The 26,929-nt window shown below is 40.8% G+C and overlaps 1 protein-coding gene across 4 annotated transcripts in view; it reads left to right on the top strand.

The window, feature by feature from the left end:
• Positions 1–26,929, top strand: part of ASAP1 (ArfGAP with SH3 domain, ankyrin repeat and PH domain 1) — a 184,288-nt gene that overhangs the window by 121,217 nt on the left and 36,142 nt on the right. For all 4 annotated transcript variants that reach the window (XM_026703670.2, XM_026703668.2, XM_087931709.1 and 1 more), the window contains 8 exons: positions 374–449; positions 1,923–2,009; positions 12,143–12,243; positions 16,167–16,236; positions 18,845–18,932; positions 19,734–19,782; positions 22,650–22,813; positions 26,153–26,286. In XM_026703670.2, coding sequence (XP_026559455.2) covers positions 374–449; positions 1,923–2,009; positions 12,143–12,243; positions 16,167–16,236; positions 18,845–18,932; positions 19,734–19,782; positions 22,650–22,813; positions 26,153–26,286 — 769 coding nt within the window. The remainder of the gene's footprint in view (positions 1–373; positions 450–1,922; positions 2,010–12,142; positions 12,244–16,166; positions 16,237–18,844; positions 18,933–19,733; positions 19,783–22,649; positions 22,814–26,152; positions 26,287–26,929) is intronic.

Raw genomic sequence — 26,929 nt, 5'->3', positions numbered from 1 at the left:
GGGGTTGAACTAGAAGACGTCCAAGGTGTTATTCTATTCTAAACATTCTATAGTCAAATTTATATGGCTATCCGTCTCATGTAAAGTAACTCTGGGTGGTTTACAACAATCAGATAGAAAAGACCATGCACACCCACATAATCATAAAAAAATTAAACTCAGTATTAAAAATGAAATATTGTAAGAATCTAGAAACCTCACAATGAGAATGAGTATCTTCACCTCAGAAACAGAGCCATCTATCTCTGGTTCTCTGTTGACATGAGGTAGTGTGGAATGGGGCTATCCTATGTATTGGGTGGATGGGAAATACTGTGAAATTTAAAACCCGATTCCAACGTTGTTGATAAATAACATTTTATTTTCATTATAGTTTCTTTCAAGATGGCTTGAAGACAGCTGATAAACTCAAACAGTACATTGAAAAGCTAGCTGCTGATTTATATAACGTAAGTCATCCATAAGATAGGGCCTATTTGAGAATTGCCTGTGGTGGGGTACACATAGCCAAGAATTAAAAGTGAGGTAGGGTTCACAAAATTACTGTTGCAAATGGACTAGCTGGCCTTGCCAACTTTCTGGTTTTTTTTTAAACCAGCTAGACTAGTTTGTTCAGATTGTTAAGAATGACATGGATTTACAACTATAACCTCAAGTGGAAGGACATCGTTTCTACTGTGTTATGGTGAGTCCATTCTCCTATATTGCTTGAAAAATAAAAGTATTTGGCTGGCTACACATTTGAATAGCCCTCTGGTAGATCAGCTCTGTCATGGTGTGTTATAGAAATAAATAACATAATTATAATTTTAGAAACTTCTGGGGAGCTCTTAAGCCAATCTTTCTCAACCTTGGCAACTTTAAATGAGTGGACTTCAACTCCCAGAATTCCCCAGCCAACTTCTGCCTGGGGAATTCTGGGAGTTGAAGTACCTTAAAGTGTGGACTTCCTTGAAACTCCTGTGCCTTGCATCCATTTGGATATTAAGACGTATTTTCAATGTTATTTTGGGAATTTGTTACAGCAATTTTCTTTTTTAGTCCAACTATATTTCTAGAAAAAAGATAACTAAGCATAAAGTCAAAGGCCATCCTATATTCTTATGTACCTAGGTTAATAACTAGCCCAGGCCTGCTGTTCTGAGAATCTTATGTGCAGTCAGTTAATGTATAAAGGGCTAGTGTTGTAAAATGGTGTTTGTAGTGTGAGGAATGGTGTACTTAGTGGTCAAACCAAGGGATCAGTAACTTTTTGAAACTGACTGGTTCTTTTAAAAGAGACTGAACATACTTCTTCAATGTAGCTTGTTTTGAATATATATTGTGGGGAAAAATGTGTAAAGAAAATCTGCAACTCTCAAAACTTCCCTTCTGGACTGAGTTCATTATGGTTTTCAGATAAGAAATAATGAAGAGGGGGAAAAAGCAAAAAAAATAATAATTTCCACTGTAGATGATTAAAGTATTAGGCTAGGAACTAGGAGGCTGAATTCTAGTTCTTCCCTAACCATGAAAGCCAGTTGGGTGACTTTGGGCTAATTACCAGGAGACTCCAAGTTCTAGTCCCACCTTAGGTATGAAAGCCAGTCAGGTGACCAATCAGCAGAAGTCTATGAGTTCTAGTCCCGCCTTAGGTGTGAAAGCCTGCTGGGTGACTGGGCCAATCAGCAGGAGACTGTGAGTTCTAGTCGTACCTTAGGCATGAAAACCAGACTCAGCCGAAGTTGCCTCACAGGTTTATTGTTATGGGGAAAATAGGGAGGAGGGAATATTAGGTATGTACTCTGCCTTGGATTACTTATATACTAACTAAAGGTAGGATAAAAATCTAACATTATACAAAGACAGTTCAGTATATTGGTGTTGATCCAAATAATAAAGAAATGTACATGGGTAACAAATTGTGGATATTTTTGCTCTAGATAAAACAGACACAAGATGAAGAAAAGAAGCAACTTACTGCATTGAGGGACTTGATAAAATCCTCTTTGCAACTTGACCAAAAAGAGGTAAGAATCACAAGCAAAACTAGTGTCAGTATCTGTTACTTATATACTAAGAGCTGTGGTGGTGCAGTGGTTAGAAAGCAGTACTGCAGGCTACTTCTGCTGACTGCTGACTGCCTGCAATTTGGCAGTTCAAATCCCACCAGGCTCACGATTGCCTCAGCCTTCCATCCTTCCGAGGTGGGTAAAATGAGGACCCAAAATTGTTGGGGGCAATATGCTGACTCTGTAAACTGCTTAAAGAGGGCTGTAAAGCACTATGAAGAGGTATATAAGTCTAAGTGCTATTGCTATTGTGCATATCTGGCTTTCCCCATTGACTTGCTTGTTGGAAGCCAGCTGGGAAGGTTACGGGAATCCCTTAATTTTCTGAGGATTTTTCTGTTGACTTCTTTATTCCTCTGTCTTCTACTTCAGTCAGGAGTGCCCTCTTCTCGTTTAAAGGGATGGACTTAATAGTTTACGCTTGAGGGACTTCTGTCCAGTAAGAGAAGTTAAAAGAGTCTGTCATTTATCTCTTCTCTGTTTCTGTGCCTCTGTTTTACGCACATGGTTTTCTTACCATACAGCATTTCGTTTTTCTTCCCACCAATATGCCATTTTGCTTCCTGGAAGGAAATAGAAAGGTTTGGTCTCTTTTCTTTTCCCATCTGTGGATTCCATTCTTCCCAGCTCCTTGAGGTCAGAAGTACATATGGAATATATTGTGTGTTCTGTCTGTTTCCTTTGATTTGCAAGTTACATGCGGACAATGTCCATCCCAGGGTAGCAGAACATAAGAAGACAGTCACATTTTTTCCTCCCATATATTTTCTCTCTCTCTCTCAGTACTTTCATACTCCATAAAGGTGACTTTAAAAACCTTCTGTTCCAACCTAGCTCCCCAAACACGACAAACCCTCTGTATTTAAATCAGTGATTCCTTTATTAGGAGCCCCAGCAAATAGTTTCTCTCTCACCGCAGATTAGCAAGTCTGTCCTGCAGGGAGATGAATAGTTGTCTGCCAGACTGTTTATCTCTGCCCCCTGCCTTTTATCCCTAGAACTAGGGTGGGGCCTCACTATCAGCAGTAGCTCTTCCATCCCAAGGACCGGCCCAGAGATTTCCACTGCTCTCCTCTCCTCTGTCTTTGCATCTGTGCATCAGACACTGGACCAGCTGTTCCTCCTCTTCCTTATCAGCCACCTCTCGACCTGGTGGCTGTTGACTCTCCATCTGAAGGCTGATGGATGGCCCAGACTCCACCTCTGTCTCTCTGTCTCTCTCTCTGTCTCTTTTTCTTTCTCTGTGTCTCTCTGTCTCTCTCTGTGTCTCTGTCTCTGTCTCTCTCTCTCTCTGTCTGCTGGAGGTGCTGGAAGCCATCAGGCCACAACACCTTCATTCTTAACACTTCAATGTAGGTGTATATGTATGTTCCATAAAGCAGGGGTCCCCAACTCCTGTTCTGTGGACCAGAACTGGGCTGCAGCATGCTGGAAACCGGTCCACGTAAGCAAGGGAAGCCCCCTTTGCGGGATGCAGAAAAATCATCATAGTCAAGGGCTGCCTACCGTGATAAATCTGAATGAGGTATTTAATGTAACCTATCCAAGGAAATGAAACATCAACACAAAATAGGTACACAATTCAATGCTACCATTTCTTTTACTTGTTGGTATCTATGACGGTTTTTCTAGCTTTGGCTGAAATTGGGCATATTCCCAGATCAGCTCAGATAAATGAAAAATACCATGCAGCAAAATATTAGGCCAATTGGTGCCCTTTTGAAACCATCCATTCATTCTTCCCATTAAGTACTTAGGTATTCTGCCAATCTGTTTTATCTATTTGTGAAGTGGTTAGCTTTCTCTCTCTCTCTCAACATGGAGTTCTTTCTGAGTATTTGATGATCATTTACTTGCCTAGCTATTTTCTATAATACTGTCCTTCCATCTGTCAGCTAGCCTGCCAGCCAATAGCCCCTTCCATCAGCGGTGCGACTCTACGCACCTTACTATTATGATTAAATCAGAAAACAGGTTATAGAAACAACAAAAGACATAAATGTATATCATGCACTAGAGATGGACAATCAACTCACACCTATTCATACCAACCAGAATGAACTATACAGGAAATGGGCATGACCAGTCTAGTGAAGAGAAGGACCAGGGGAGATATGATAGCAGTCTTCCAATATTTGAGGGGCTGCCACAGAGAGGAGGAAGGGGTCAAGCTATTTTCCAAAGCACCCAAAGGCCAGACAAGGAACAATGGATGGGAGCTGAACAAGGAGAGATTTAATCTGGAAATAAGGAGAAACTTTCTGACAGTGAGAACAATCAACCAATGAAACAGCTTGCCCTCAGAAGTTGTGAGAGCTTCATCACTGGAAGCTTTCAAAAAGAGATTGGACTGCCATTTGTCAGAAATGGTGTAGGGTCTCCTGCTTGTGCAGGGGATTGGACTAGATGACCTACAAGGTCCCTTTCAACTCTGATTATCTGTTAGAATCAGGGAGCAGGTTACCCTTCATTAGAACTGTCCTTTTATAGCTTTATGAAAGAACCAACATTGTATGGCTCATATATACCTTGCGATGTAATCCAGATAGGAGGCACACCCTAAATGAACTAATGCCACTTTATTGTAAACAGAGTCTTGCAAGTCTGAAAGAATCTTTCTTCCCTGTCGTCTTTACAGCCCAAGAAACTGGGAAGGGCCCCTTCTGAGTCGTTTGCACACCTACATTCCTTCTGTGGGCTAAGCTACTTCTTATCTTATCCAATCATTCCCCCAACTGTGGCTCCTCCCTCTGTGTCCCAAGGTCGTTCTAACATACCATTTCCATCACTTTGGGAGGATATTGTTTTATAGGGTACACACACAGCTTAAGAGAAAAGGCCTGTCTCCTAAGTTCACAGAAGAAATGGGGGTGTGGAAAGCACCTCAATAGATTATGTTATTATAGCCTCCTAAAAAAGGTCTGCCATTTCTTATGATGTTAGTTTCTTGTCTGGGTTACCTTGAAGGACTGACATCAATCTTGCAAGTCTCAAATCACATCGGCTGCTTTCTTTGCTCTTCCTCCTCCCAAGGCTGATCCTATAGATAATCAATCAGGCTTGCCTTCAGAAGACATAATGCTTTATCACTGGAGGTTTTAAGAAGAGATTGGACAATCACTTGTCTGTTCTATTCCTGTTCTCTTCAATTAGTCTAGTCTATCATATCACAAGACCTAAAACATCAAAAATGTCATCAAAAAAGCACAACAAAGAATGTTCTTCCTGTGCCAACTCAGAAAGCTCAAACTGCCCAAGGAGCTGCTGATCCAGTTCTACAGAGGAATTATTGAGTCTGTCATCTGCATCTCTATAACTGTCTGGTTTGGTTCTGCAACCCAACAGGACAGACACAGACTTCAGAGGATATTTAGGACTGCAGAAAAAACAATTATTACCCATCTGCCTTCAATTGAGGACCTGTATACTGCACAAGTCAAAAAGAGGGCTGGGAAAATATTTACAGACCCCTCACATCCCGGACATAAATTGTTTCAACTCCTTCCCTCAAAACGACATGATAGAGCACTTGCACACCAGAACAACTAGACACAGGGACAGTTTTTCCCTGAACGCCATCACTCTGCTAAACTACATTGTCCAACTATTTACAAAGTCTGCACTACTATTACTGTTAAATCTTCTCATCACTCCTTACCACCCATCCCCTCCCATTTGTGACTGTATGACTGTAACTTTGTTGCTTGTATCCTTACAATTTTTACTGACTGTTTCCTAGTATGATTTGATTGGTACCCTTTGATTATTATTAAGTGTTGTACCTTATGATTCTTGACAAATGGATCTTTTCTTTTATGTACACTGAGAGCATTTGCACCAAGACAAATTCCTTGTGTGTCCCGTCACACTTGGCCAATAAAGAAGTCTAGTCTAGTCTTACTTCTACTTCTATTTCATTCTCTTCTCCTTCAAGATGACAGTGTTTACAGAGGGGACTTGGACTGTAGAAAGCCTTTCAGGCAAGATATGTCAGACAGAAAGAGGAGGAAGCTGATCCTATAAGTAACGAGATACTAAGAGTTAAAGGGCTTTATAGTTGACAACCAGTGAATTGCGCCTAGTGTTACTGTAGGGTTCATCTTTAAATTAATATTCTGTAGCCCACTGAGTTCAAAAGTGGAATAAAATTGGAATAAATGTGTTTTAATAAAATAATAGCCATCGTCTTCTCAATCCATGGGTCAGGTGGCAATGCTCATTGATTCTTATTTTGCCAAACCCAGAGATGCTCTAAAGCAAGGGTCTTCAAACTTGGCAAGTTTAAGACTTGTGGACTTCAACTCCCAGAATTCCTGAGCTAACATGACTGGAGGAGGAATTCCGAAGTTGAAGTCCATAAGCTGTCAAGTTTGAAGACCCCTGCTCTAAAGAATGTCGTAATTGTTGCGTATAAAATTATTTAATACTGACTTTCTCCATGCATGCACAGTGGGCAAAATTAACTGTAGTCATGGTTTATTTAGCCTAGCTAGCATTGAAGTCAGTATGCTTTTTGTATACTTACTAGTTTCTGTTTGCCTTTCCACGTTTTTAAAAATAAAGCCACTTTATTCCTTTAGTGGATTGTGCATTAATGTATCTTACCTGATTTTAGAGAAATGTTTATTTTGGGGGGCAAATGAATTCATCTTAATTAAAGATTTTATGGCAAAGGATGAACAAAAACCATTCTTCACAAGATTTTTGTAGGCTCATCTTTAAACTATTCAAAACCTATTATATTTCTATAGTGAACAAGTTCCAACTCTGACGCTGAGTAGCTGATTGCTAAATGAATCATTAAAATATTTTTCAGTGAACAGCTGAGAAGCAATAGCGTATTTATTTTTACAACTTTTACTGCTACATTTCAGAGCTGAAGCATCTTTCTCAAAATTTAAAATTAGCGATTAAAAGAATGAAAAGTGCACGTGAAGAGTGTACACACAGAGACAAAATCCATCCCAAAATCTGCAATAAAATGACCGCAACTTTTACATACTTTTAAGACCAGATTTTGCAAAACAGATGCAAAAGCAGTTCTTTAGATTCCAGTTGAAAACAGTCTGCGGAGGAAGTAGAAATTATATCTTTGAAAGGGAATTATGTAGCCACAAAACTCCACTGAGAAGGCTGTGTCTTTCATGCCTGCCAATTTAATGGCCTGCAAGTAGCACGGTGATCCATATTTTTGTGGCCAATCTCAAAGGCCAGTTACACTTAAATAGTTGAAGGAAGTACTTTAAAACACCCAGTTACAGGATGCTTAGCATTTTATTGGTACTAGTTTAATCCAGTCATTAGCATGTTTTATTTATCCGATGTTCCACAAACCCTGCTAAATGTATCTCTCCTGGAATCCTTTCATTATGGTGATTAACATAATGATAACTCTTTCATTTCTGGAGCTTCCTGTTTTCCCCCCTTAGAATATCGTTTTTGTTTTAGTTTGTTCTCTTTGATTCAACTTTAAATAGCTTAGCTCGGGGGTGTCCAACCCTGGCAACTTTTAAGACTTGTGGACTTCAAATCCCAGAATTCTCTAGCCAGCATGGCTGGCTGGGGAATTCTGAGCGTTCAAGTCCATAAATCTTAAAGTTACCAAGATTGGGCATCCTTGGCCTAGCTCTTTAAACTTAATTTACCCTTCATTTTGCACATGAAGGATTAAAGGAGGTGGATGATTACTTCCATCCCCTTGCGTCTTGGCCTTAGCCATATGGCCTTGAAAGGTCCATCCCACGAATGACATTGTTGCAAAAGCAAGCTTCCTTCCTTGGGTGGATGCAAACTTTGCTTTGTGTCCCTTGGGAAATGCCAGGCTGTGAACACTGCCAGGAATTTGCAGATAGCCCTAACCCAGATGTTTCTCTCACCAACGATCTCTGGGGGGGAAGCTCTTAGTTGCAGAAACCATAATGGTTACTTGGTCTTCTTCCAAAATCCCTTATAATCAACACAAAAGCTCTGGAAGCTCCATGTGATGGTATGTGAGAATGACCTTGGGAGGCAGGAGGTAGACAGCCTGATAAGAAGAGGCTCAGTCCCTCAGGTGGTGGAAAAAGCATGGGGAGCATTTCAGGAAGGACCCCTTTCTATTTTTTTTGGAGGCTAAAAACAGAGGAAGCAGAAAAAAGATTAAACCTTGCAAGATTCTGTTAATGTAGCCTCGCGATACAATAGGGCTAGTTTATCTGCTTGGGGTTTTTGCTTGGACTACCTTGCAAGACTGAAACCTTGAACCGAGCTGCCTCTTAAAAGAACCTTGTCCAGACTGCAAGCCTTCCTCCTGTCTTCCAAGGTCATTCCTGTATATCATCAGGCAGGCTGTTGTTAAAAGCGGTGTGTTGGCCTAGAGGTGGAGCTCTCGCCTTACAATCAGAGCTCTCGCCTTCCAATCAGGAGGCTGTGAGTTCGATACTAGGTAGAGGCACAATGGGATTGTATCTGTTGAACAAAGCTCCACATTGGCAACAGGAAGGGCATCTGGCCATTAAACGCTCTGCTAGCTCCATTCAGTTGCCCAGACTCCACTCCACAAGAGATTATGGAGTCGTTAAATGATTATGATGATAACACAGGTGGGTGTTCTTCAAGATGCTAAGTCATGTCCAACTCTTGGCAACCCCATGGATCATACCACACCAGATCCCTCTGGAGTTTACCCAAATTAAGGTTCATCGATGACGCTATCTAACAGTCTCCTCTTCTGCCTTCTCCTTCTCCTTTGGCCTTCCATCTTTCCCAGTATCTTTTCCAAGGAGTCCTCGTTTCTCATTTGGTGGCCAAAGCATTTGAGCTTCAGCATCAAGGTTGATTTTCTTTACAATTGACTTGATTTGATCTCCTTGCAGTTCAAGGGACTCTGAAAAATCTTCTCCAAACACCACAATTCGAAAGCATCAATTCTTGGCCCAACACTCCTGATGGCCCAACATTCACAGTCATACATTATTTCTGGAAAAAAAACATTTAATGGAAAGAAGGACTGTAGAAATATGAGTAATAAATCTCATTATGCCCAATATTTATTTTTCTTCCAGTCCTATTGTTCAACACTAGCCCTGCCCAATTTTTGCAAATGAAACACCAACACACTCCAAAGGTCATTTTCTTCCCTGGGCATGTAGGATGGGATTAAAAAGTTAGATTTGTTGCTTGTGCTTTCTTTTCAAATAACTCTTCAGAGAGAATTTTTGTGTTAAATCACCTCAGAAATCTGTTTGCATGATGAAGAATGCAACACGAACACCGACATTTTGTGTAGTGTTTTCTGCAATGACTTCCTGAAAAGTGTTTCAAGAAAAATAGGCTTACTTACCATGAGTTTCTAATTAGTGCCCCATAATAAAAAAAAAACAAACAGATAATTTTCTCGAGGCTGCTGTTTAAAAGGTAGAGAAAATGCTTAGTTTTAAAGCTCATCCCTGTTAACCGAATCATGTCCTTGGTGCTTTGTCCCCGGTAAAAATTGCAATAAACATATTTTTCATTCCGGATCTATGTCAGGATCTTTGGAGGAGACAAAACAGTTTGGGGAAACAGAAGCATGTCTGTAGAAGAATGTGTCATGCCCCTGGTGGAGACTGACTCTGAGGGAGAGGACGAACAGCCGACAGGGAGTGGAAGTGTTGCTCCGGAGGTTGTGGAAGAGGCTGGGGAAGGGCAGAGGCCAGCTGGGCAGTCAGAGGAGGACCCAGGCCCATCCCCTCTCCATCCTAGGGCATGCAGGGAGGAGAGGATAAGGGAGAAACGTGGTCTATGGGGGAGGAGAGGGCCTTGATCCTCTTCATGGGCTGCAGCTGTGACAACTGGATAAGAGGACAGACATGCGTACAGGCGAGTGCTGGAAACGAAGTGTGGAAATATCTCTAGTTTATGGTTCCTCTCTGAGTTTAGCGTCCTTCCCAGTGTGTGTTCTGATATCTGTGAATGTCTTCCAGCCCTTATCTTGCCTGGTTTGTGTTGTTTTTTACTCTTTGTAATTTAAATGGTATTTCCTCCTTCTTGTAACTGCTTGTGTGGGAGTTTTTTGTCTCCAGTCAAGGATAGTTGGAGCTTGGAAGCAAAGTGAAGGAATAAAAGGGGCTTCACCTGTTTTTTTTTTTTTTTTGTGACTGTGTTTATTTTGTATCCCACCCTGGGTCATCACAGGATGAAGGGGTGTTCGGTTGTTACATTTGGGGGTAAAAAAAAAATCCTCCTTCAAGGGAATTTTCCGTGTTTCCCAAATTTATCCACCCTGCCAAAACTGGTACTGTGTTCATTGAATCACACGTTAGTTGACATGATACAAGAAAACGTCTATGGAGCTTCTCAGTCATCCAGGTCATGGTTGTCCCAAAGGTGCTTTTTCAAGAGGCAACTGGACTTCCTGGTTTTTCTTTGAAGACATTTTGCTTCTCATCTAAGAAGCTGAAGAACTGAAGAAGCTTCTTGGATGAGAAACAAAACGTCTTCAAAAAACAAACAAACCAGAAAGTGCAGTTGCCTCTTGCAAAAAAGCACCTTTGGGACTCAAAGAAATGGACTCAGATCTTGTGGGAAATCAAGTGCTCTTGCTTCACATTCAACAATTCTTAATGAAAATGGACAAATTCCGGTTAAATTTGAGTGTGGCTAATTTCCAATTCAGAATCCATGGCTGTTTTATCAGAACATATTCTATAGCAGGGGTCTCCAAACTTGGCAACTTTAGGACTTGTGGACTTCAACTTCCAGAATTCCTCAGCCAGCCATGCTATCTTGGGAATTCTGGGAGTTGAAGTCCCCAAGTCTTAAAGTTGCCACGTTGGAGACCCCTGTCTTATAATTAAGTTCTACCTATTGCTGTTCCAGTCTATCTTTAAAAAACCATAGACACATGCAAGTGATCTTCGACTTGGGATCATAAATGAGCCTGGAATTACAGTCATAGGTTGTGTCCATTATTAAGCAGGTCATCATGCTATTGCACCCGATTTTATGACTTTTTTTTTTTTTACAGTGCTTATTAACTGAATGCAGTGGTCGTAAAGCGAACACTGCAGTTGTTAAATGAACCCATTGGGGGTTTTTTTTGCTGGAAACCGGAAGTAAACGCCAGTTTGCAACAAACATATTGCAGATTGTGCCAATCCTTTGGGACCATAGGACGTTGCAAATAGCCGTAAAGGTGGGCCAGTGGCTAAGCGTCCAAAATCTATTCACATGACCATGAGGTGGGGGTGGGGGAGCCATTAGAATTTTGGAATAGGGTTGTAAGTATCCTGGGGAGGTCCATTGTAGCTTAGAATGGTTGCTAAGTGGCAAAGTCGTAAGTCGAGGACTACCTGTCTACACAATTTCCGTGGGGATTTGTGTAACACCTTTCCCTCAGCGTCAAGAATTTTATTACGATGAAGACAATCTGTGCCCCTTTGTGGCTGTTTTTATTACTGCCCATAACTAATTGTGTATTGAAATAGGCTGCAAAGTGTTCAGTATTGTACTTTTAGAAAAAAAATAAAATTGTCTTATTTTTCTCTTTCTCTTTGTTTCCTTTGCCTTCTCTGATCGAAGTCTAGGAGAGTAAGTCAATGCTTCAATGGCTATTTGTATTCACAGTAAATTTGCAGATCTTGTCTTCACTGTCGTCATATTTTCCATCAGGCTTGTGTATTTGTGTATGTTTGCCGTAGGTGTATACAGGCATCCCCGCACATGTATACCTCGAATTTCATTCTAATTTCAAACCGAGAACCAAAAAAAATGAGACATTGGACATACCATTGACCGATCGATATACATGTGTTTTACATGCGTGTGTATAGCTTGCTGGCTGCCCTCTCTTTCTACATTTTCTTACATCGGACATTTTGGTTTTGGTTTTTAACTAAATGTGCTCAGATTTTTCATTCGGAGCTTTTCGGCACTGTGGAAGTACGCAATATTCCTTTATCTGCTGCGCCAAAAAATAAAAATAAACATTCTGTGTCTCCGTCTTCTTGTAAACGAAATCATTCTTTGTGCTGTAGCTCTATAAATAAAGGAATTAACGTGAAACAAAGACGCCAAAGAGCTAATCAGAGGAAGGAAAATATCAATATATTTGTCCCTTTCTTTTTGCCTAGGATTCACAGAGCCGGCAAGGAGGGTACAGCATGCATCAACTTCAAGGAAATAAAGAGTATGGGAGTGAGAAGAAAGGATACCTTTTAAAGAAAAGCGATGGGTACGGATTTCAGGCTGCAGTTTTGACAGATGGAGTGAATTAATACTAAGAAATGATTTGTTTAAAATGCAAGGCTGTCTTCTTGGAAATCAGCAAGTATTTTATATTTCATGTATTACATTCTAAAACTTCCAGCGTTTGAAAAATTGGCTTCTGTTAATGCTTGGTGAGACCTTTTCCTCCAATTTTTCTTGCCCAACCAAACATCTCTTGTCCAACAGCAATTCAAGAGAGGCATGTGGTTGGTTGAGACCAGGGTATAAATCTTTTTATATAGCTAATAAATAAGCATTTTTTTTTAGTTTATAATATAAAATACAAAAAATACAAAAGCAAGTAATAGGAAAAATAAGGGAAGGAAAAGGGGGAAAGGATAGAAAGGGGAAAAAGAAAGAAAAGTAAGTCTTTTCAATATACATGCTTTATTTATTTAAAAAATAAATCAGCATATATTGAAATAAGTTTTTTTTCCCCTAAGCTGGCACAACATACACATTCCTGAAAAATAACAACACACAATAAAGAAACTAAACGTGATACCAAGCACTCTTAACCATAATGCCCCATTTCATAGCTGAACACTGTGGAGACTCAAGATTATTTGACTATAAATCAGAAAAATAAAATTGCACGGGAAGGCGGCCTGTTTTATTGTAGTTATTGATTAGTCACAAATCCCCAACTCCAAACAAAAAAAAAATCAATCTCTTTCAACCTTCTTCCTAACTCTGACAGAGAGATTAAGGAGTTAAGTATAATTAAAGATTCAGCCCAAACTCCATTTATTATAACCCAGTGGAATGTGATAATTCACTCAGATCTGGGAAAATATGAGTAAACATGTCAGTAATTTTAAAGTTTGGCCTTTATTTTTTAATTATTTATTGATCGATAGAGTAGAAAAACTGTCTGTTATCCATGCATTAAATTGTTGCATATTCCAATCTCTCTAAAACAACAGCGTCCAACAACTTTGGCAACTTGAAGACCTGTGGACTTCAACTCCCAGAAGCCTCCAGCCAGCCACATTCCTGGAACTTGGAAGTCCACAGGTCATAAACTTGCCAAAAGTTGTTGAATCCTCCTGTTTTAGAGAGATCGGAATATGCAATATTTTAATGCATGGGTGACAGCCTTTCTACTATATCGATCAATCAATAGTGCAAAAATGACAAGCATCTCATTAAAAGATAAAGACTGAACTTTAAAATTATTGACAAAGTTGGACACCCCTGCTCTAAAACTTTGAACTGAAATTAAGTAAGACTTCCAGGTATGTGCCAGTAGGTGAGCCAGTAATTTCTATGAATAAAGGACTAATGATGTAAGGCAAAGTGTTGTGCAAATTGAAACAAATCCACCTTTGCATCAGTAAGGGTAGTTTGTTGATGTCGTTCAGTGGCTAAGTCATGTCCGACTCTTAGCAACCCCATGGACCATAGCACCCCAGATCCATTGCCTTCTAAAGGGAAAAGATAAAGGTTCCCCTCGCACATATGTGCTAGTCGTTTCCGGCTCTAGGGGGCGGTGCTCATCTCCATTACAAAGCCAAAGAGCCAGCGCTGTCCAAAGACGTCTCCGTGGTCATGTGGCTGGTATGACTAAACACCGAAGGCGCACGGAACATGGTTACTTTGCCACCAAAGTGGTCCCTATTTTTCTACTTGAATTTTGACCTGCTTTCGAACTGCTAAGCCGGCAGAAAGCTGGGACAAGTAATGGGAGCTCACTCCATTACGCAGTGCTAGGGATTCGAACCGCCGAACTGCCGACCTTTCTGATCGACAAGCTCAGCGTCTTAGCCACTGAGCCACCGCATCTCTTCTTCGTCTTCTGGAGTTTGCCAAAACCCATGTTCATTGCATCGATGACGCTATCTAACCATCTCATCCTCTGGTGTCCCCTTCTCCTTCTGCCTTACATTTTTCCCAACATCAGGTTCTCTTCTCAGTTGGTGGCCAAAGTATTGCTTCAATATTTGTTCTTCCAAAGGACAGTCAGGGTTGATTTCCTTTAGGATTGACTGGCTTGCTCTCCGTACTATGTGGCTCTCCAAAGTCTTTTCCAGAACCATAAATCAGAAGTATCAATTCTTCAATGCTCAGCCTTCCTTATGGTCCAACCCTCACAGCCATACATTACTACTGGGAAAACCATAGCTTTGACTATAAAGTACAATTTAGCAGTGGTCAAAAAAAAAAAATTGGGCAGGTCCAGAATCAGTACAGCATTTGATTAAATGTTAATTTAGTGTTAGTTTAATTAAATTGATAAATTAATGAGGCTGTTCCTCATATGCTTAGTTATTAAGGCTTTTTTTTTTTTGAGCCACATGCAGTCCTGTGGCCTTGAGGTTATGGATGAGAAATCTAATGAAAGAGCTTTTGTAAAGAAAAATGTTGATCATGGAACGGAAAAAAAGAATAGCACAGCCTTTTCTTTACAGAGAAGTACCTATTGTGCATGAGGAAAAATAAAATGCCTTCCAGCATTATAAAATAGGAAGAAACAGGACTTGTACTGGGGAGAATAACGTGGCGGTTTCAACCCAGTTTTGCTGAATTACAAGCAGAACTACAGTGTGCACCTGCCCCTTTACAGAATTACAGAATGAGTAGAGTAGAGGAGAATAGAGTAGAGCAGAGTAGAGTAGAGTAGAGTAGGACAGGACAGATGGAAGGAATATTGGAGATCCTGTAGTCCAGCCCTTCTGCTCAAGTAGGAAATACTATACCATTTTTTTGTTACTTGTTAACATAACGCAGAGACCCTCTCTGGCGCAATGGTTAGAGTGGGTAGAGTGCAAGCTACTTCTGCTGCAGCCAGCTGCCTACAATTTGGCAGTTCAAATCCCACCAGGCTCAAGGTTGACTCAGCCTTCCGTCCTTCCAAGGTGGGTAAAATAAGGACCGAGATTATTGCGGACAATATGCTGACTCTGTAAACCGCTTAGAGAGGGCTGTAAAGCACTGTAAAGTGGTATATAAGTCTAAGTGCAGTTGCTATTGCTATATAACTAACATATTTATGCTAACATAGTTGTTAGCTGTTAGACTGGTGATAACAAACCTAAGACAGGTGAGTCACAGCACAGGTGATACCTGATTTCATTTTGGGGGACACATCAGACCTCTAGACTTTCTGGATCACAAAAGGGGGCCTTGTGGTCTTTTGCACAAAAATTGGGCTTGTTTCCTACTCTTTTTTTAGAGTATTTAGGCCATGCAGGAGCATGTTCCAAAATTTCCAGGTCTCTTGCAACTTGGAGATGCCTCAGATAGACACTTTGGGGGGAAAAAGTTCACAGTTAGAAAGTTTCTATTTATTCACTAATAAATTTAAATACTTTAAAATGATTTGATTATATTATCATTGGCCGGAGGGTGGGGATATACACCAGGTGAGTTAAACTAGGCATTTTCTTAATTTTTGACATGTTGAGCTTCACCATCATTTTTAGATAGTAGATTATTTTGACTCCTTGGTAGTTTGTCACTGCATGCAGCTTATATATAACTCAAGAAATTCAACCAGGCAGTGAAAACCGCATATGAAGAAAAGCCCTATTTGTGTGGGGTCCTTGGTGTTTTCTGAGCTTGGTGGGTTTTTTGCAGACATTTCATTACCATACTAGCACACAGATGATGTTACCTAGTTTGGTAATGAGACGTCTGTAAGAAAACCACCCAGCTCAGAGAGCACCAAGGACCCCACACCCCTGTGCTACATATATTCTCTTCTTTCAGTAGTCCTATTTGTGTATCTGAATAACATAGTGTTTTTTTTTTCATTTAAATGCAAATTGTGTATGTGTCTGACAAATAATATATCAAGTTGACCTGCTTGTTCTGCAGTACCTGATGAAAAACAAAATCTTAATTTTGAACAATTGGTGATCGATTCATATTGCTTTTTTTTATCAGCATACGGAAAGTTTGGCAAAGAAGAAAATGCACAGTTAAAAATGGCATCCTGACCATTTCGCATGCAACTGTGAGTAGTCTTTTTATATTGTTAAAAATGATTATTCCCCACCTTGTGGAGTGAAGTAAATATCAAGGCGGTTAGTGACCAGATCCGATCAGATTAGTTTCTATTTTTGACTGAATAGAGGTGATATTCAGCAGGTTCTAACCAGTTCTGGAGAACCAGTAGTGGAAATTTTGAGTAGTTTGGAGAACCGGCAAGTACCGCCTCTGATTGGAGATTTTACACTATCCTTCCCCTGCCACACCCACCAAGCCACGCCCACAGAACCGGTAGTAAAAAAAAAATTGAATCCCACCACTGGTTCTAATAATAATATACGAAATACTAATGCTCTGATGGTCATTTCAAACTTTTCTCAGTGAGCACCTAGAAGCCAAGAGGAACATAGGTGCCAATTTTCAAGTTTGTAGGCTTTATGGTGCTGGAGATTTTGTGATGATGGGTATTTCACTTTTATATATAGAGATTCAAAATTTAGGAGGTTTGCAATTCTGCATGGTCCCTCAGTGACCAATAGGAGAAACAGCTTCAATGGTTTCAGTGAGGCACCTTGACTTAAAACAGCATTTAAAGCATTATGTTTACAGCTTTTGAGCCAAAGTTGCTTCAAAAAAGTTAGAAATAGCAAGGAAAAACTGCAGTCTGATCAATTGGGATTTAATTGTCAGCCTTGAGCGAATATCGCCCCCTTGTGTTCAACCCGTTTTCCAAACATTTTTGGACTCTGGAAAATGAGGCTGAATTTGGTACAGGGCAGTCCTCGACTTACAACAGTTTGTTCAGTGACCGTTCGAAGTTACAACAGCACTGAAAAATGTGACTTATGACCATTTTTCACAGTTATGACCTTTGCAGCTTTCCCCATGATCATGTGATCAAAATTCAGATGCTTGACAAACCGGTTCATATTTATGACTGCCGCAGTTTCCCTGCAATGCAACCTTCTGACAAGAAAAGTCAATGGGGCAGCCAGATTCACTTAACAGCTATGTTATTAAGTTATCAACCGCAGTGATGCACTTAATAACTGTGGCAAAAAAAGGTCAGAAAATGAGACAAAATGCCTCACTTAACAACAAACATTTTGGGGTCAATTGTGGTCATAAGTCAAGGACTACCTGAATTCAAGAACAGGTTGTCATTAGTAGTTGTGAAATAGCTTTCCTAATAGATTGGAGAAGAAATAGTTTTTCCTCAGTACTTCAACTGAACAGGTATAGCTACAAAATAGTCTTAGGATCTCCATCCATGTCTGGCCAAATTCACATGGTTCAAAAAAAAGTAGCAGAGAAATAATAGTTTTTTCTTGAAAGAGACTTATTTTTCTTTACCAGTGTTGTGTAGAACTTATTTTTAGAAAACATTAATAACCAAGCCCATTTTGATTTAAAAAGTTAAACTAATGATGTAGTGGTGTAGGGTTTCTTGTCTAAGCAGTGGGTTGGACTAGAAGATCTCTAAGGTACCTTTGAACTCTGTTATTCTATTCTATTCTATTCTATTCTATTCTATTCTATTCTATTCTATTCTATTCTATTCTATTCTATTCTGTGGTTATTCTTCTTTATGAGTATTTCTGTTTCCTTTTTCTAACAATTTATTTAGCGTAGCTTTCAGATTACTGTAATCAAGTAGTGGAGAACAAGTTTAGTGTAGTGATGAAGGCACCAGGCTAGAAACCAGGAGACTGAGTGCTAGTCTCGCCTTAGCCATGAAAGCCAGGTCGGTGACTTTGTACCAATCGCCATGAGACTGAAAGTTCTAGTCCCGCCTTAACCATGAAAGCCAGATTGATGACTTTGGACCAATCGCCAGGAGACTGAGAGTTCTAGTCCCGCCTTAGCCATGAAAGCCAGATTGATGACTTTGGACCAATCATCAGACTGAGAGTTCTAGTCTCGCCTTAGCCGTGATAGCCAGCTGGCTGGCTTTGGATCAATCGTCAGGAGACTGAGAGTTCTAGTCCCACCTTAGCCATGAAAGCCAGGTCGGTGACTTTGGACCAATCGTCAGGAGACTGAGAGTTCTAGTCCCACCTTAGCCATGAAAGCCAGATTGATGACTTTGGACCAATCATCAGACTGAGAGTTCTAGTCTCGCCTTAGCCGTGATAGCCAGCTGGCTGGCTTTGGATCAATCACCAGGAGATGGTGAATTCTAGTCCCACCATAGGCACAAAGCTAGCTGGGTGATTCTGGCCCAGTGTCTTTCTGAGCCCTAGGAAAGAGGCAACAGCAAAGCACTTCTGAAAAACCTTCCCTTGAACATTACAGAGAATCTGTCCAGGCAATCTCTAAGAATCAGACACAATTGAACAGAAGAAAAGAAAATTAATATGCCTCCTGCCATCTCATGAAAAAAGAAAACCAATTTTGGTCTTCCAAACATTCTAACATTTGTCAGTAATGACTTGCAGATAAGATGAAAATGTTTATTTCTCTTAATGCACCCTTAGCTACCAAAAGCTATTGATGCAGGTGAAAATGTCAATACGTTTGGTAATGGACAAGAAAAAAAAAATACAGCATTTGTGCGATAATGATCTTTAAGTTAAAAAAAATAACGAAACAAACTTTAAGCAAAGTAAAATTGTGTTTTTCTTATGTTTAAGTCAAACAGGCAACCTGCTAAATTAAATCTGCTTACATGCCAAGTGAAACCAAACGCTGAAGACAAGAAATCATTTGACCTGATATCACGTATGTCTTTAAACTTAATTACTTGCGCATTAAATGGTTGTTTAGGGTTGGAACAGTTGTTGGAAGATACACATGTTAAGCGTCGGGGAAATCAAGAATTTCAGGCAGTTCAAATGAGTATAAAGATTTATTGCAAGCTTAAGCTCTCTACAAGAATCTGACCAACTAACAGTCAAAGGAAATGAGCGGGAGATAAGAAAGGCATTCAAAGTGGGCTGGACTTAAATTCCTTGCAGGCACACAGGGACTTGAGACTTATGATGCGTTTGAGCCCTCCCTCAGGTTCAGCCTAGTCATCTCCTACAATATATCTATTTAGAACAGACGTAGGCATTTTACAGCCTGTGGGCCATATCTGGACTGTGGGTGGTTCCAGTCCAGCCCATGGTGTTGGCGGTGAGGGCGGGGCATCAGCAGAGTCGACTGTAGTGGTCAGGGCAGTGGGCAGTGGTGGTATTGGGTGGTGGGGCAAAGGCAGCGGGTGGGGGCAGTATCCGCCCTCCATAACAGTCCCAGTTTCTCATGCGGCCCCTTGGGGAAATTAATTTCCCACCTCTGATTTAAAACTATTCTTGCCTGGATATTTTTGTACGAGCAAGTTAGCTCCTTTTTTTAAAAAAAAAAAATGTGAACAAAATGTTTTCTACTGAAAATAGAACTTCTGAAGATTTCCTGACTCATTTCAGCATATGTCCTTAGTTGCTAAATGTTGACTTTTAAGTCTTTCGATAATTTTTTTTCCCTCTAAGAATGCAATTAATACGATCAATATTTTGAAGATGTGCCATGTTTATGTTCCAGATAACAGAACATACCATTTTCAGGCAGAAGATGAGCAAGATTATGTCGCGTAAGAATGTTTTCATTCCTGGAGTTTTTAGAAAAGTTCATTGTTATCCAATAATAAACAAGATTAATGCTGGCTGGCAACATGGGTGTATATTTTAGCTACTTCACACATTGTGAATATCCGCTCATCTCTATGTTGCCTTTAGCATGTTATTCTAGAGCAGTGGTGGCTAACCTTTTCAAGCTCCTATGCCAAAAATTGTGTGCACGCACACACTTGTTTGCCAGCGCCCAGAAGGCAAAACGCGCACCCCACATGCCTCCTGCGCATGTGTGTGCAATCCCCTACCCCCTTACCTACACTGCGCCTTCCAGCTGATTTTCAGCCTGTTTGAGGCCTTTTTCGGCCTTCCAGGCTTGAGGAAAGCCTCTGCATCCTGAAAAATAGGCCCATTTTGTCACTTCTGGTATTTCCGGAAATATAAGAAGTGATGAAACGGGCCTATTTTTCAGGCTGCAGAGGCTTTCCTCAAGCCTGAGAGGCTGAAAAAGGCCCCAAACCAGCTGAAAATCAGCTGTGAGGCGCACGCATGTGCAGTGAGGTAAGTTTGCCTGCAGCTCGCGTGCTGGCACAAATGGCTCTGCGTGCCACAGGCAAACTTACCTCACAAATGGCTCTGCCTTCACCATCACGGTTCTAGAGGGTTCTTTAAAATTAAAGAGGATTTCTTAGGACAACTCAGTGATGAAATAGACACCAAAAATTGATGTTTGTTTTTATTAGCAGTTTTATTGATAATATCCTTAACTAACAACCATTTGTTTACTGATCATTCAAATTCACAGCAGCATTGGAAAAAGTGGACTTTAGTTGATCCTCACATTTATGACCATTGTACCATCTCCACGTCATTGAAATTTCAATGCTTGATAACCATCATATATTTACAAGATGATCATTATTATTTGTGACCTTCCCAGGTGGCTTCCAAAAAGGAAAATCAATGGAGGAAGCCGGATTCGTTTAATGACTATGTGATTCACTTAACAATTGCAGAGGTTCATTTAACTACAGAGACCAAAAGGCCATACGATCAGTCATGGCTCCCTTAACAACCGTTTTAAGCCATGGAAATTCTGGTCCCGATTGTAGTCGTAAGTTGAGACCTACCTGTACTTTTCTGCTTTGTTCTTTAGTAAGACCTTCCATGGAGCAGAACCTGCATCTTCCTGATGCTTATCTTAATCCCTTAACCATAAGGTAGAAAGGTAAAAGTTACTCTGTCCACTCATGTCTGACTCAAGGACGTAGTGCTCACCTCCATTTCGAGGCCGAGGGAGCCAGTGTTGTCCAAAGACATTTTTTGTGGTCATATGGCCAGCATGATTCCTCAAAGAACAGTTTTATTAAGATATATCATCTTGGTACAAACTGGTGGAAAGCCAACTCTTGAGAGTTCCCGTGCTTTCCACCTCATTAAACAGTAAAAGTTTCCCGTTTTCCCAAACAATAAGTCCAATGTGGTTGCTGACCGGTTACTTCTCTCCTCCTCCTCTGGCCAAACGGTAGTTGGAATGTCCTTGACTCATAAGAGAACTATTTTGTTTTGGCTACAAAACCCCGACTATCTCTCTACACACACCCCTCAGCTCCAGGCTGTATCAAGCCTGAAACCATGTGAAAAGAAATCCCGATAGGAAAAAAAAATACAGAAAACTGTCACAGCCAGATCAGCTTCAGGGTTGCCAGTTACCTTCCCACCAAGTGGTACCTATTCATCTACTCGCATACGCATGCTTTCGAACTGCCTGGTGGGCAGGAGCTGGAGCAAAGAACGGGATACACCTCACTGCGTGGCGCAGGGTCTCCAATCCGAGGTGTCAGCTGACTGGTTCAGCATCTTTAACCGCTGAGCCATCGTATGCACCCCTCCTTAACCCCCATACCATGTTAATTCTCATAAAATTGGAACCAGAGTATTGAAACCTTTTCAATCCGGTGACAAGTACATGTTAAAGCAGTAAGTTAGATGGATCGTAGCATCAGTCCTCCCCTTGATTTTGGAATAAGCTGCGTTTCCCATATTTGTGATGCAGAGAACATCTGTCACACTTTATATAGAACTTGATAAATATTTGTGTATTCAAGGGACTCATGAAATCTCTTAATCTTTGGTGTAAATTTACATATGGAGCCTTCACATGTAAAAGCCGGGCTCTAAATACATAAATTACTTTCATACAGGTACAAAACCTCTGTGTAAATTCACAAGCAACCACTAAAAAAAAAAAAAACTCCAAATACAGCTGCAGTTAACCAATTTTTTTTTTCTACTTGAAGGTTTTTAACCTCAGTTAAATAGGTATGCAAAGCTTATATGTATTAGAAAAGGGGGAAATTTTCTCATATATACAGGTGGTCCTTACAACAATTTGTTTAGTGACTGTTCGAAGTTACAGGCACTGAAAAAAGTGACTTATGACCGTTTTTCACACTTAATAACCATTGCAGCATCCCCATGGTCATGTGATCAAAATTTAGATGCTGGGCAACTGGCATGTACTTAACGACAGTTGCAGTGTACTGGGGTCATGTGATCACTGTCAATGTGGAAGCCAGATTCATTTACGAACTGTGTTACTAACTTAACAACCACAGTGGTTCCCTTTACAAATGTGGCAAAAAACAGGTCATAAAACGGGGCAGAACTCCCTTAACTTTGGTCTTGTTTAGTCACGGAAATTTTGGGTCTCATACGTCAAGGACCATGTGTATTGTGTTGTATCTTTCAGACTTTCTTGTTGTTCATCTCCTTCAAAGTTTGAAAGAGATGGGAACAAAAGAAGAACATATTTTAGAACCTGCTTTGTGTTTCTTTTATAGTTTCTTGGGCAAACGATGATGTGATCATGTCTGTCTTATTATAGGTGGATATCAGTACTGACCAATAGCAAAGAAGAAGCTTTAAACATGGCCTTCCGTGGAGAACAGAGCACAGGGGAGAACAGTCTGGAAGATCTTACAAAAGCCATCATCGATGACATTCAGAGATTGGCTGGAAATGATGTCTGTTGTGATTGCGGATCACCAGGTACTTGGGTGCACATTAACCATCTGGGGGCTGACTGCTTACTTCTCCTCCTCTGGCCAGACAGCAGTTGGAATGTCCTTGACTCGGAAAAGAACTATTTTATTTTTATTTTTGGCTACAAAACCCCAGCTATCTCTACACGCCCTCCCAGCTCTAGGCTGCGTCAAGCCTGAAGCCATGGCAAAAGAAATAGGAAAAAAAAATCTGTAGAAAACAGCCACAGTCTGGTCAGTTTCAGGGTTGACAGTTACCTTCCCACCAAGTGGTACCTATTCATCTACTCTCATTTGCATGCTTTCGAACTGCCTGGTGGGCAGGAGCTGGAGCAAGGAACGGGATTACTTAGGAAATGCATTCATTTTATTGCAGGATCCAATCTGGGTTGGTCACCAGGAGCAGAGGTTTAGTCTTCCCATCTTTCAAGACTCATGCTGGGGTCCATCATCAGGGAGCTTCTCTCTCACCAGAATGGGTCTTTTGGGGTATTCCATTGGGTCTGGCTTTTCCTTTTGATTGGGGTGTTGATGGCCAAAATCAGGCTTGTCAGATGCTACTTCTTTTCTATCCTGCTCTACAGAGGGGAGAGCTGACCGAAAGACACTTAAAGAGACTAGAAACATTTGAAATGTGGAATTTACAGGCGGTTGTTACGTATAAGCTGGGTTGACAAAATCAGAAATGAGGAGGTGATAAGCTTCCTGGGAAAGCCAAGGGAAATCATCAAAACCACAAAAAGTGGAAGCTAGAATATTTCGGACATGTGATGCGGCACCCAGAAAAATATGGTATGCTTCACTTAATCCTCCAAGGAGAGATTGAAGGCAAACGAGGTCCAGGCAGAAGAAGAACATCACGGCTTCATAATCTAAGGGACTGGCTTGGACAAAACTCAATAACACTTTTTTGTGCAGCTGTTGATAAAAATAGAATTGCCAATGTGATCGCCAACATCCGATGACAGATACGGCACTTGAAGAAAATGGCCAGCTATTAATTAAGCCATTGGCTATTGTTTCCTTGGCCTTCTAAGTACCTGATAAGCTAGAGGCAAGAGGCTTCTTTCCTAGGCTTCAATCATTTCTCTGGCTATTTTGTACCTGCTCTGCCAACAATCTTAGTAGCTGTGAAATTGAGTGTATGTCCTTGTTCATTGCAATGTGAGGCTATCAGTGACTTTGGAACTCCTTGTCTGACCGCTTGTATTCTTGCAGTCGGGTGATTAGGTTTGTGATGACCCGGGCCGTGGCACGAAGGCAACACAGTCAGATAAGCGATAAGAGTCCCTTTATTATCTCCAACTTTGCCCCAATGTCCAGGTTACTTTCAGGCTGGAGAAGAACTCTCCCAGGAACAGCCTTTGACGGTAGAAAATTCAGTCCAAAACAAGGTACACACAAACTGTAACTTAAAATCCAAACAAACCAAACTGAAGTAATTAGTTTGGCAGGGCAGGAGCAGGAATTTCAGACTTGAAAGTGCGGCAAAACTCACACAGTTGGGAAGATGCCAGGAACACAGATAAGCCACGACAATACAAGATAAAATCACGTTTGCTCCGAACAGCTTGCTGCATGCAGCTTGCCTTTTTTATACAGTGTGTTCCCAGCTGCAGCTAATGAAGGGAATCAGGGCCCTTTCCTCCCCCATAAGCCATGCAACCCAGGTTGCTCCCTTCTCCGTTCCTCCCTGCATGCCCTAGGATGAAGAGGGGGTGGGCCTGGGTCTTCCTCTGAATTCCTTCTCCCTCATTCTACCTCTCTTCTGCTCTGCCCAGCCAGACTTTGCCCTTCCCCAGTTTCTTCCACAGCCAATGGAGCCCCACTCCCACTCCCTGTCAGCTGTTCAGCTTCCTCCTCTGAGGCAGATTCCAACAGGGGCATGAAAAGCTTCCTCCCCATCTGTCCTACATAGTCATAGGAAGCAATCCATGCAAGAGATCCGGTAGATTACATGAGAAATATCTTCCACCTCCAAACAATTTTTGCAATGCATGATTTGTCCTCGTATTTTAACCTTTGGGTGGTGTGCAATACACACTTGTAGGTCTTGGAAGCTGCATTCTACTGCTTCCAAAATATTTTTGATGTACGGCAGGATGTGTCATGAAAGTTGTACCTTTCTTTCTATTTATTTAAAAAAAAATAGGGCTGCCCAACTCACAGAATTAGTAGTTTGTGACCATGTGTAGTTTGTTCCTAAGACGTGTTTGGATGCACAGTCTAAAATTTAACAGATGTAACGAGAAGCATTAGGTGTTTGCAATTACAATAAATTACAGATAGTCCTGAACTTACAACTATTCGTTTAGTGACTGTTCAAAGTTACAGCAGCAATGAAAAAAGTGACCATTTTTCACATTTATGATGACTGCAGCATTACTCAAAGTTTTGCAGCATTAATTCCGTGCCAGAAAAATAAACACAGATGGGCGATGCTTCATTTAACATCTTTATAAACATAAGTAGATTTTTACAAACCAGTTGTAGATTTCTCCAACGTGGAGCAAACCAGGGGTGGAATTCAAATTTTTTTACCGCCAGTTCTGTGGGCGTGGCTTGGTGGGCGTGGCAGGGGAAGGATACTGTAAAATCTCCAATCAAAGGTGGCATTTGCCGGTTCTCCGAACTACTCAAAATTTTCGCTACCGGTTCTTCAGAACTGGTCAAAACCTGCTGAATACCCACCTCTGGAGCAAACACAAACAGAAACATGTGCAAGTAACTTCAGTAGCAACTCAAGAGGCCAGAAACAGACATCAGTTTCACTTTAGTTCAGCAAGCAAGCAAGCAAGTAAGCAGATTAGTTGTTTTATTCAACAGACAAACTCAGAGCTCTGTAGAGCTTAATATAGAGCTATGCCTAGGCTACTTCTAGTTTCAGTTTCCAAACTGTCCTCATTGGCTGACTTAGTTGCTATGCCTATTCATTGGCTGACCTTGTTATCATGCTCTATTCCAGTTCATAAATATACTTTGAGAAGCATCCCCATGGTCACGTAATAAAAATTCAGACGCTTGGCAACTGGCTCATATTTATGATGGATTGCAGTGTCCTGGGGGGGTTATGTGAACCCTTTTTGTGACCTTCTGGCAAGCAAAGTCAATGGGAAGGCCAGATTCACTTTACAACTATGATACCAATTTAACAACTGTGTCACAAAAGGTCGTTAAAACAGGGAAAACTCACTTAACAACTCACTCGCTTTAGCAATGGAAATTTTTGTCTCAATTGTGGTCATAAGTCGAGAACAATCTGTACCCAAAGTCATTGTTGTTACTGAAGGCCAAAAAAAGAAGATTTCTAACGTTCTTATCTATTTTTTTTTCATTTTCTTTTTAGATCCAACTTGGCTTTCTACTAACCTGGGCATTTTAACCTGTATAGAGTGTTCCGGAATACACAGAGAAATGGGTGTTCATATTTCTCGAATCCAATCTCTAGAACTGGACAAGTTAGGAACATCTGAACTCTTGGTAAGCAGCTATATGAAATAAGTATTATCCACTTGCTGTAATTATAAGGGAAAAAATCGACAAACTAGCATGTATGTTCCACCTTTATCTATCCATCCATCCATCCATCCATCCATCCATCCATCCATCTATCTATCTATCTATCTATTGAAATACCACTCATGTATCATCACCAAATCTCCAGAACTGTAAAGCCTACAAACTTGAAATTTGGCACATCTCTTGGCTTGTAGGTGCTCACCAAGAAAGGATTTTTCAAAATGACCATCAGAGCATTAGTATTTTGTATATTATTATTAACATGCTCTGATGCTAAGGAATCCTACTCCCCCTCCCCAGCTGAAAAGAAATGTGTTCCAAATGCAAAACACAAGCAGAGAGGAGTTTCAGTTTTAGTTTTACAGCAACAACCAACTTTAGTACAGAACAGTTGAGCTAAGCCACGCCCAGGCTCCTTGCTGTCTCCTTGCTCACACAACAAATAACTGTTTCAGTTTCCAAACAGTCCTCAACTCTCTCACACATTGACAGGATGCTAGCCAGATGAATACTGATGGATGCTGGTAGGTAGAGGCACATTTTTTCTGCTTTTCCCCCCAAACTAAGCCTGACCACATAGTTTCGTAGCGAAGGTGGGGAGGGG

This window comes from Pseudonaja textilis, chromosome 3 (assembly GCF_049901715.1).
Source record: "Pseudonaja textilis isolate UNSWEBS1 chromosome 3, rPseTex1.2, whole genome shotgun sequence".
Taxonomy (NCBI): Eukaryota; Metazoa; Chordata; class Lepidosauria; order Squamata; family Elapidae; genus Pseudonaja; species Pseudonaja textilis.
Note: the sequence above shows the minus strand (reverse complement) of the source record. Positions and strands in the feature narration are given on the sequence as shown.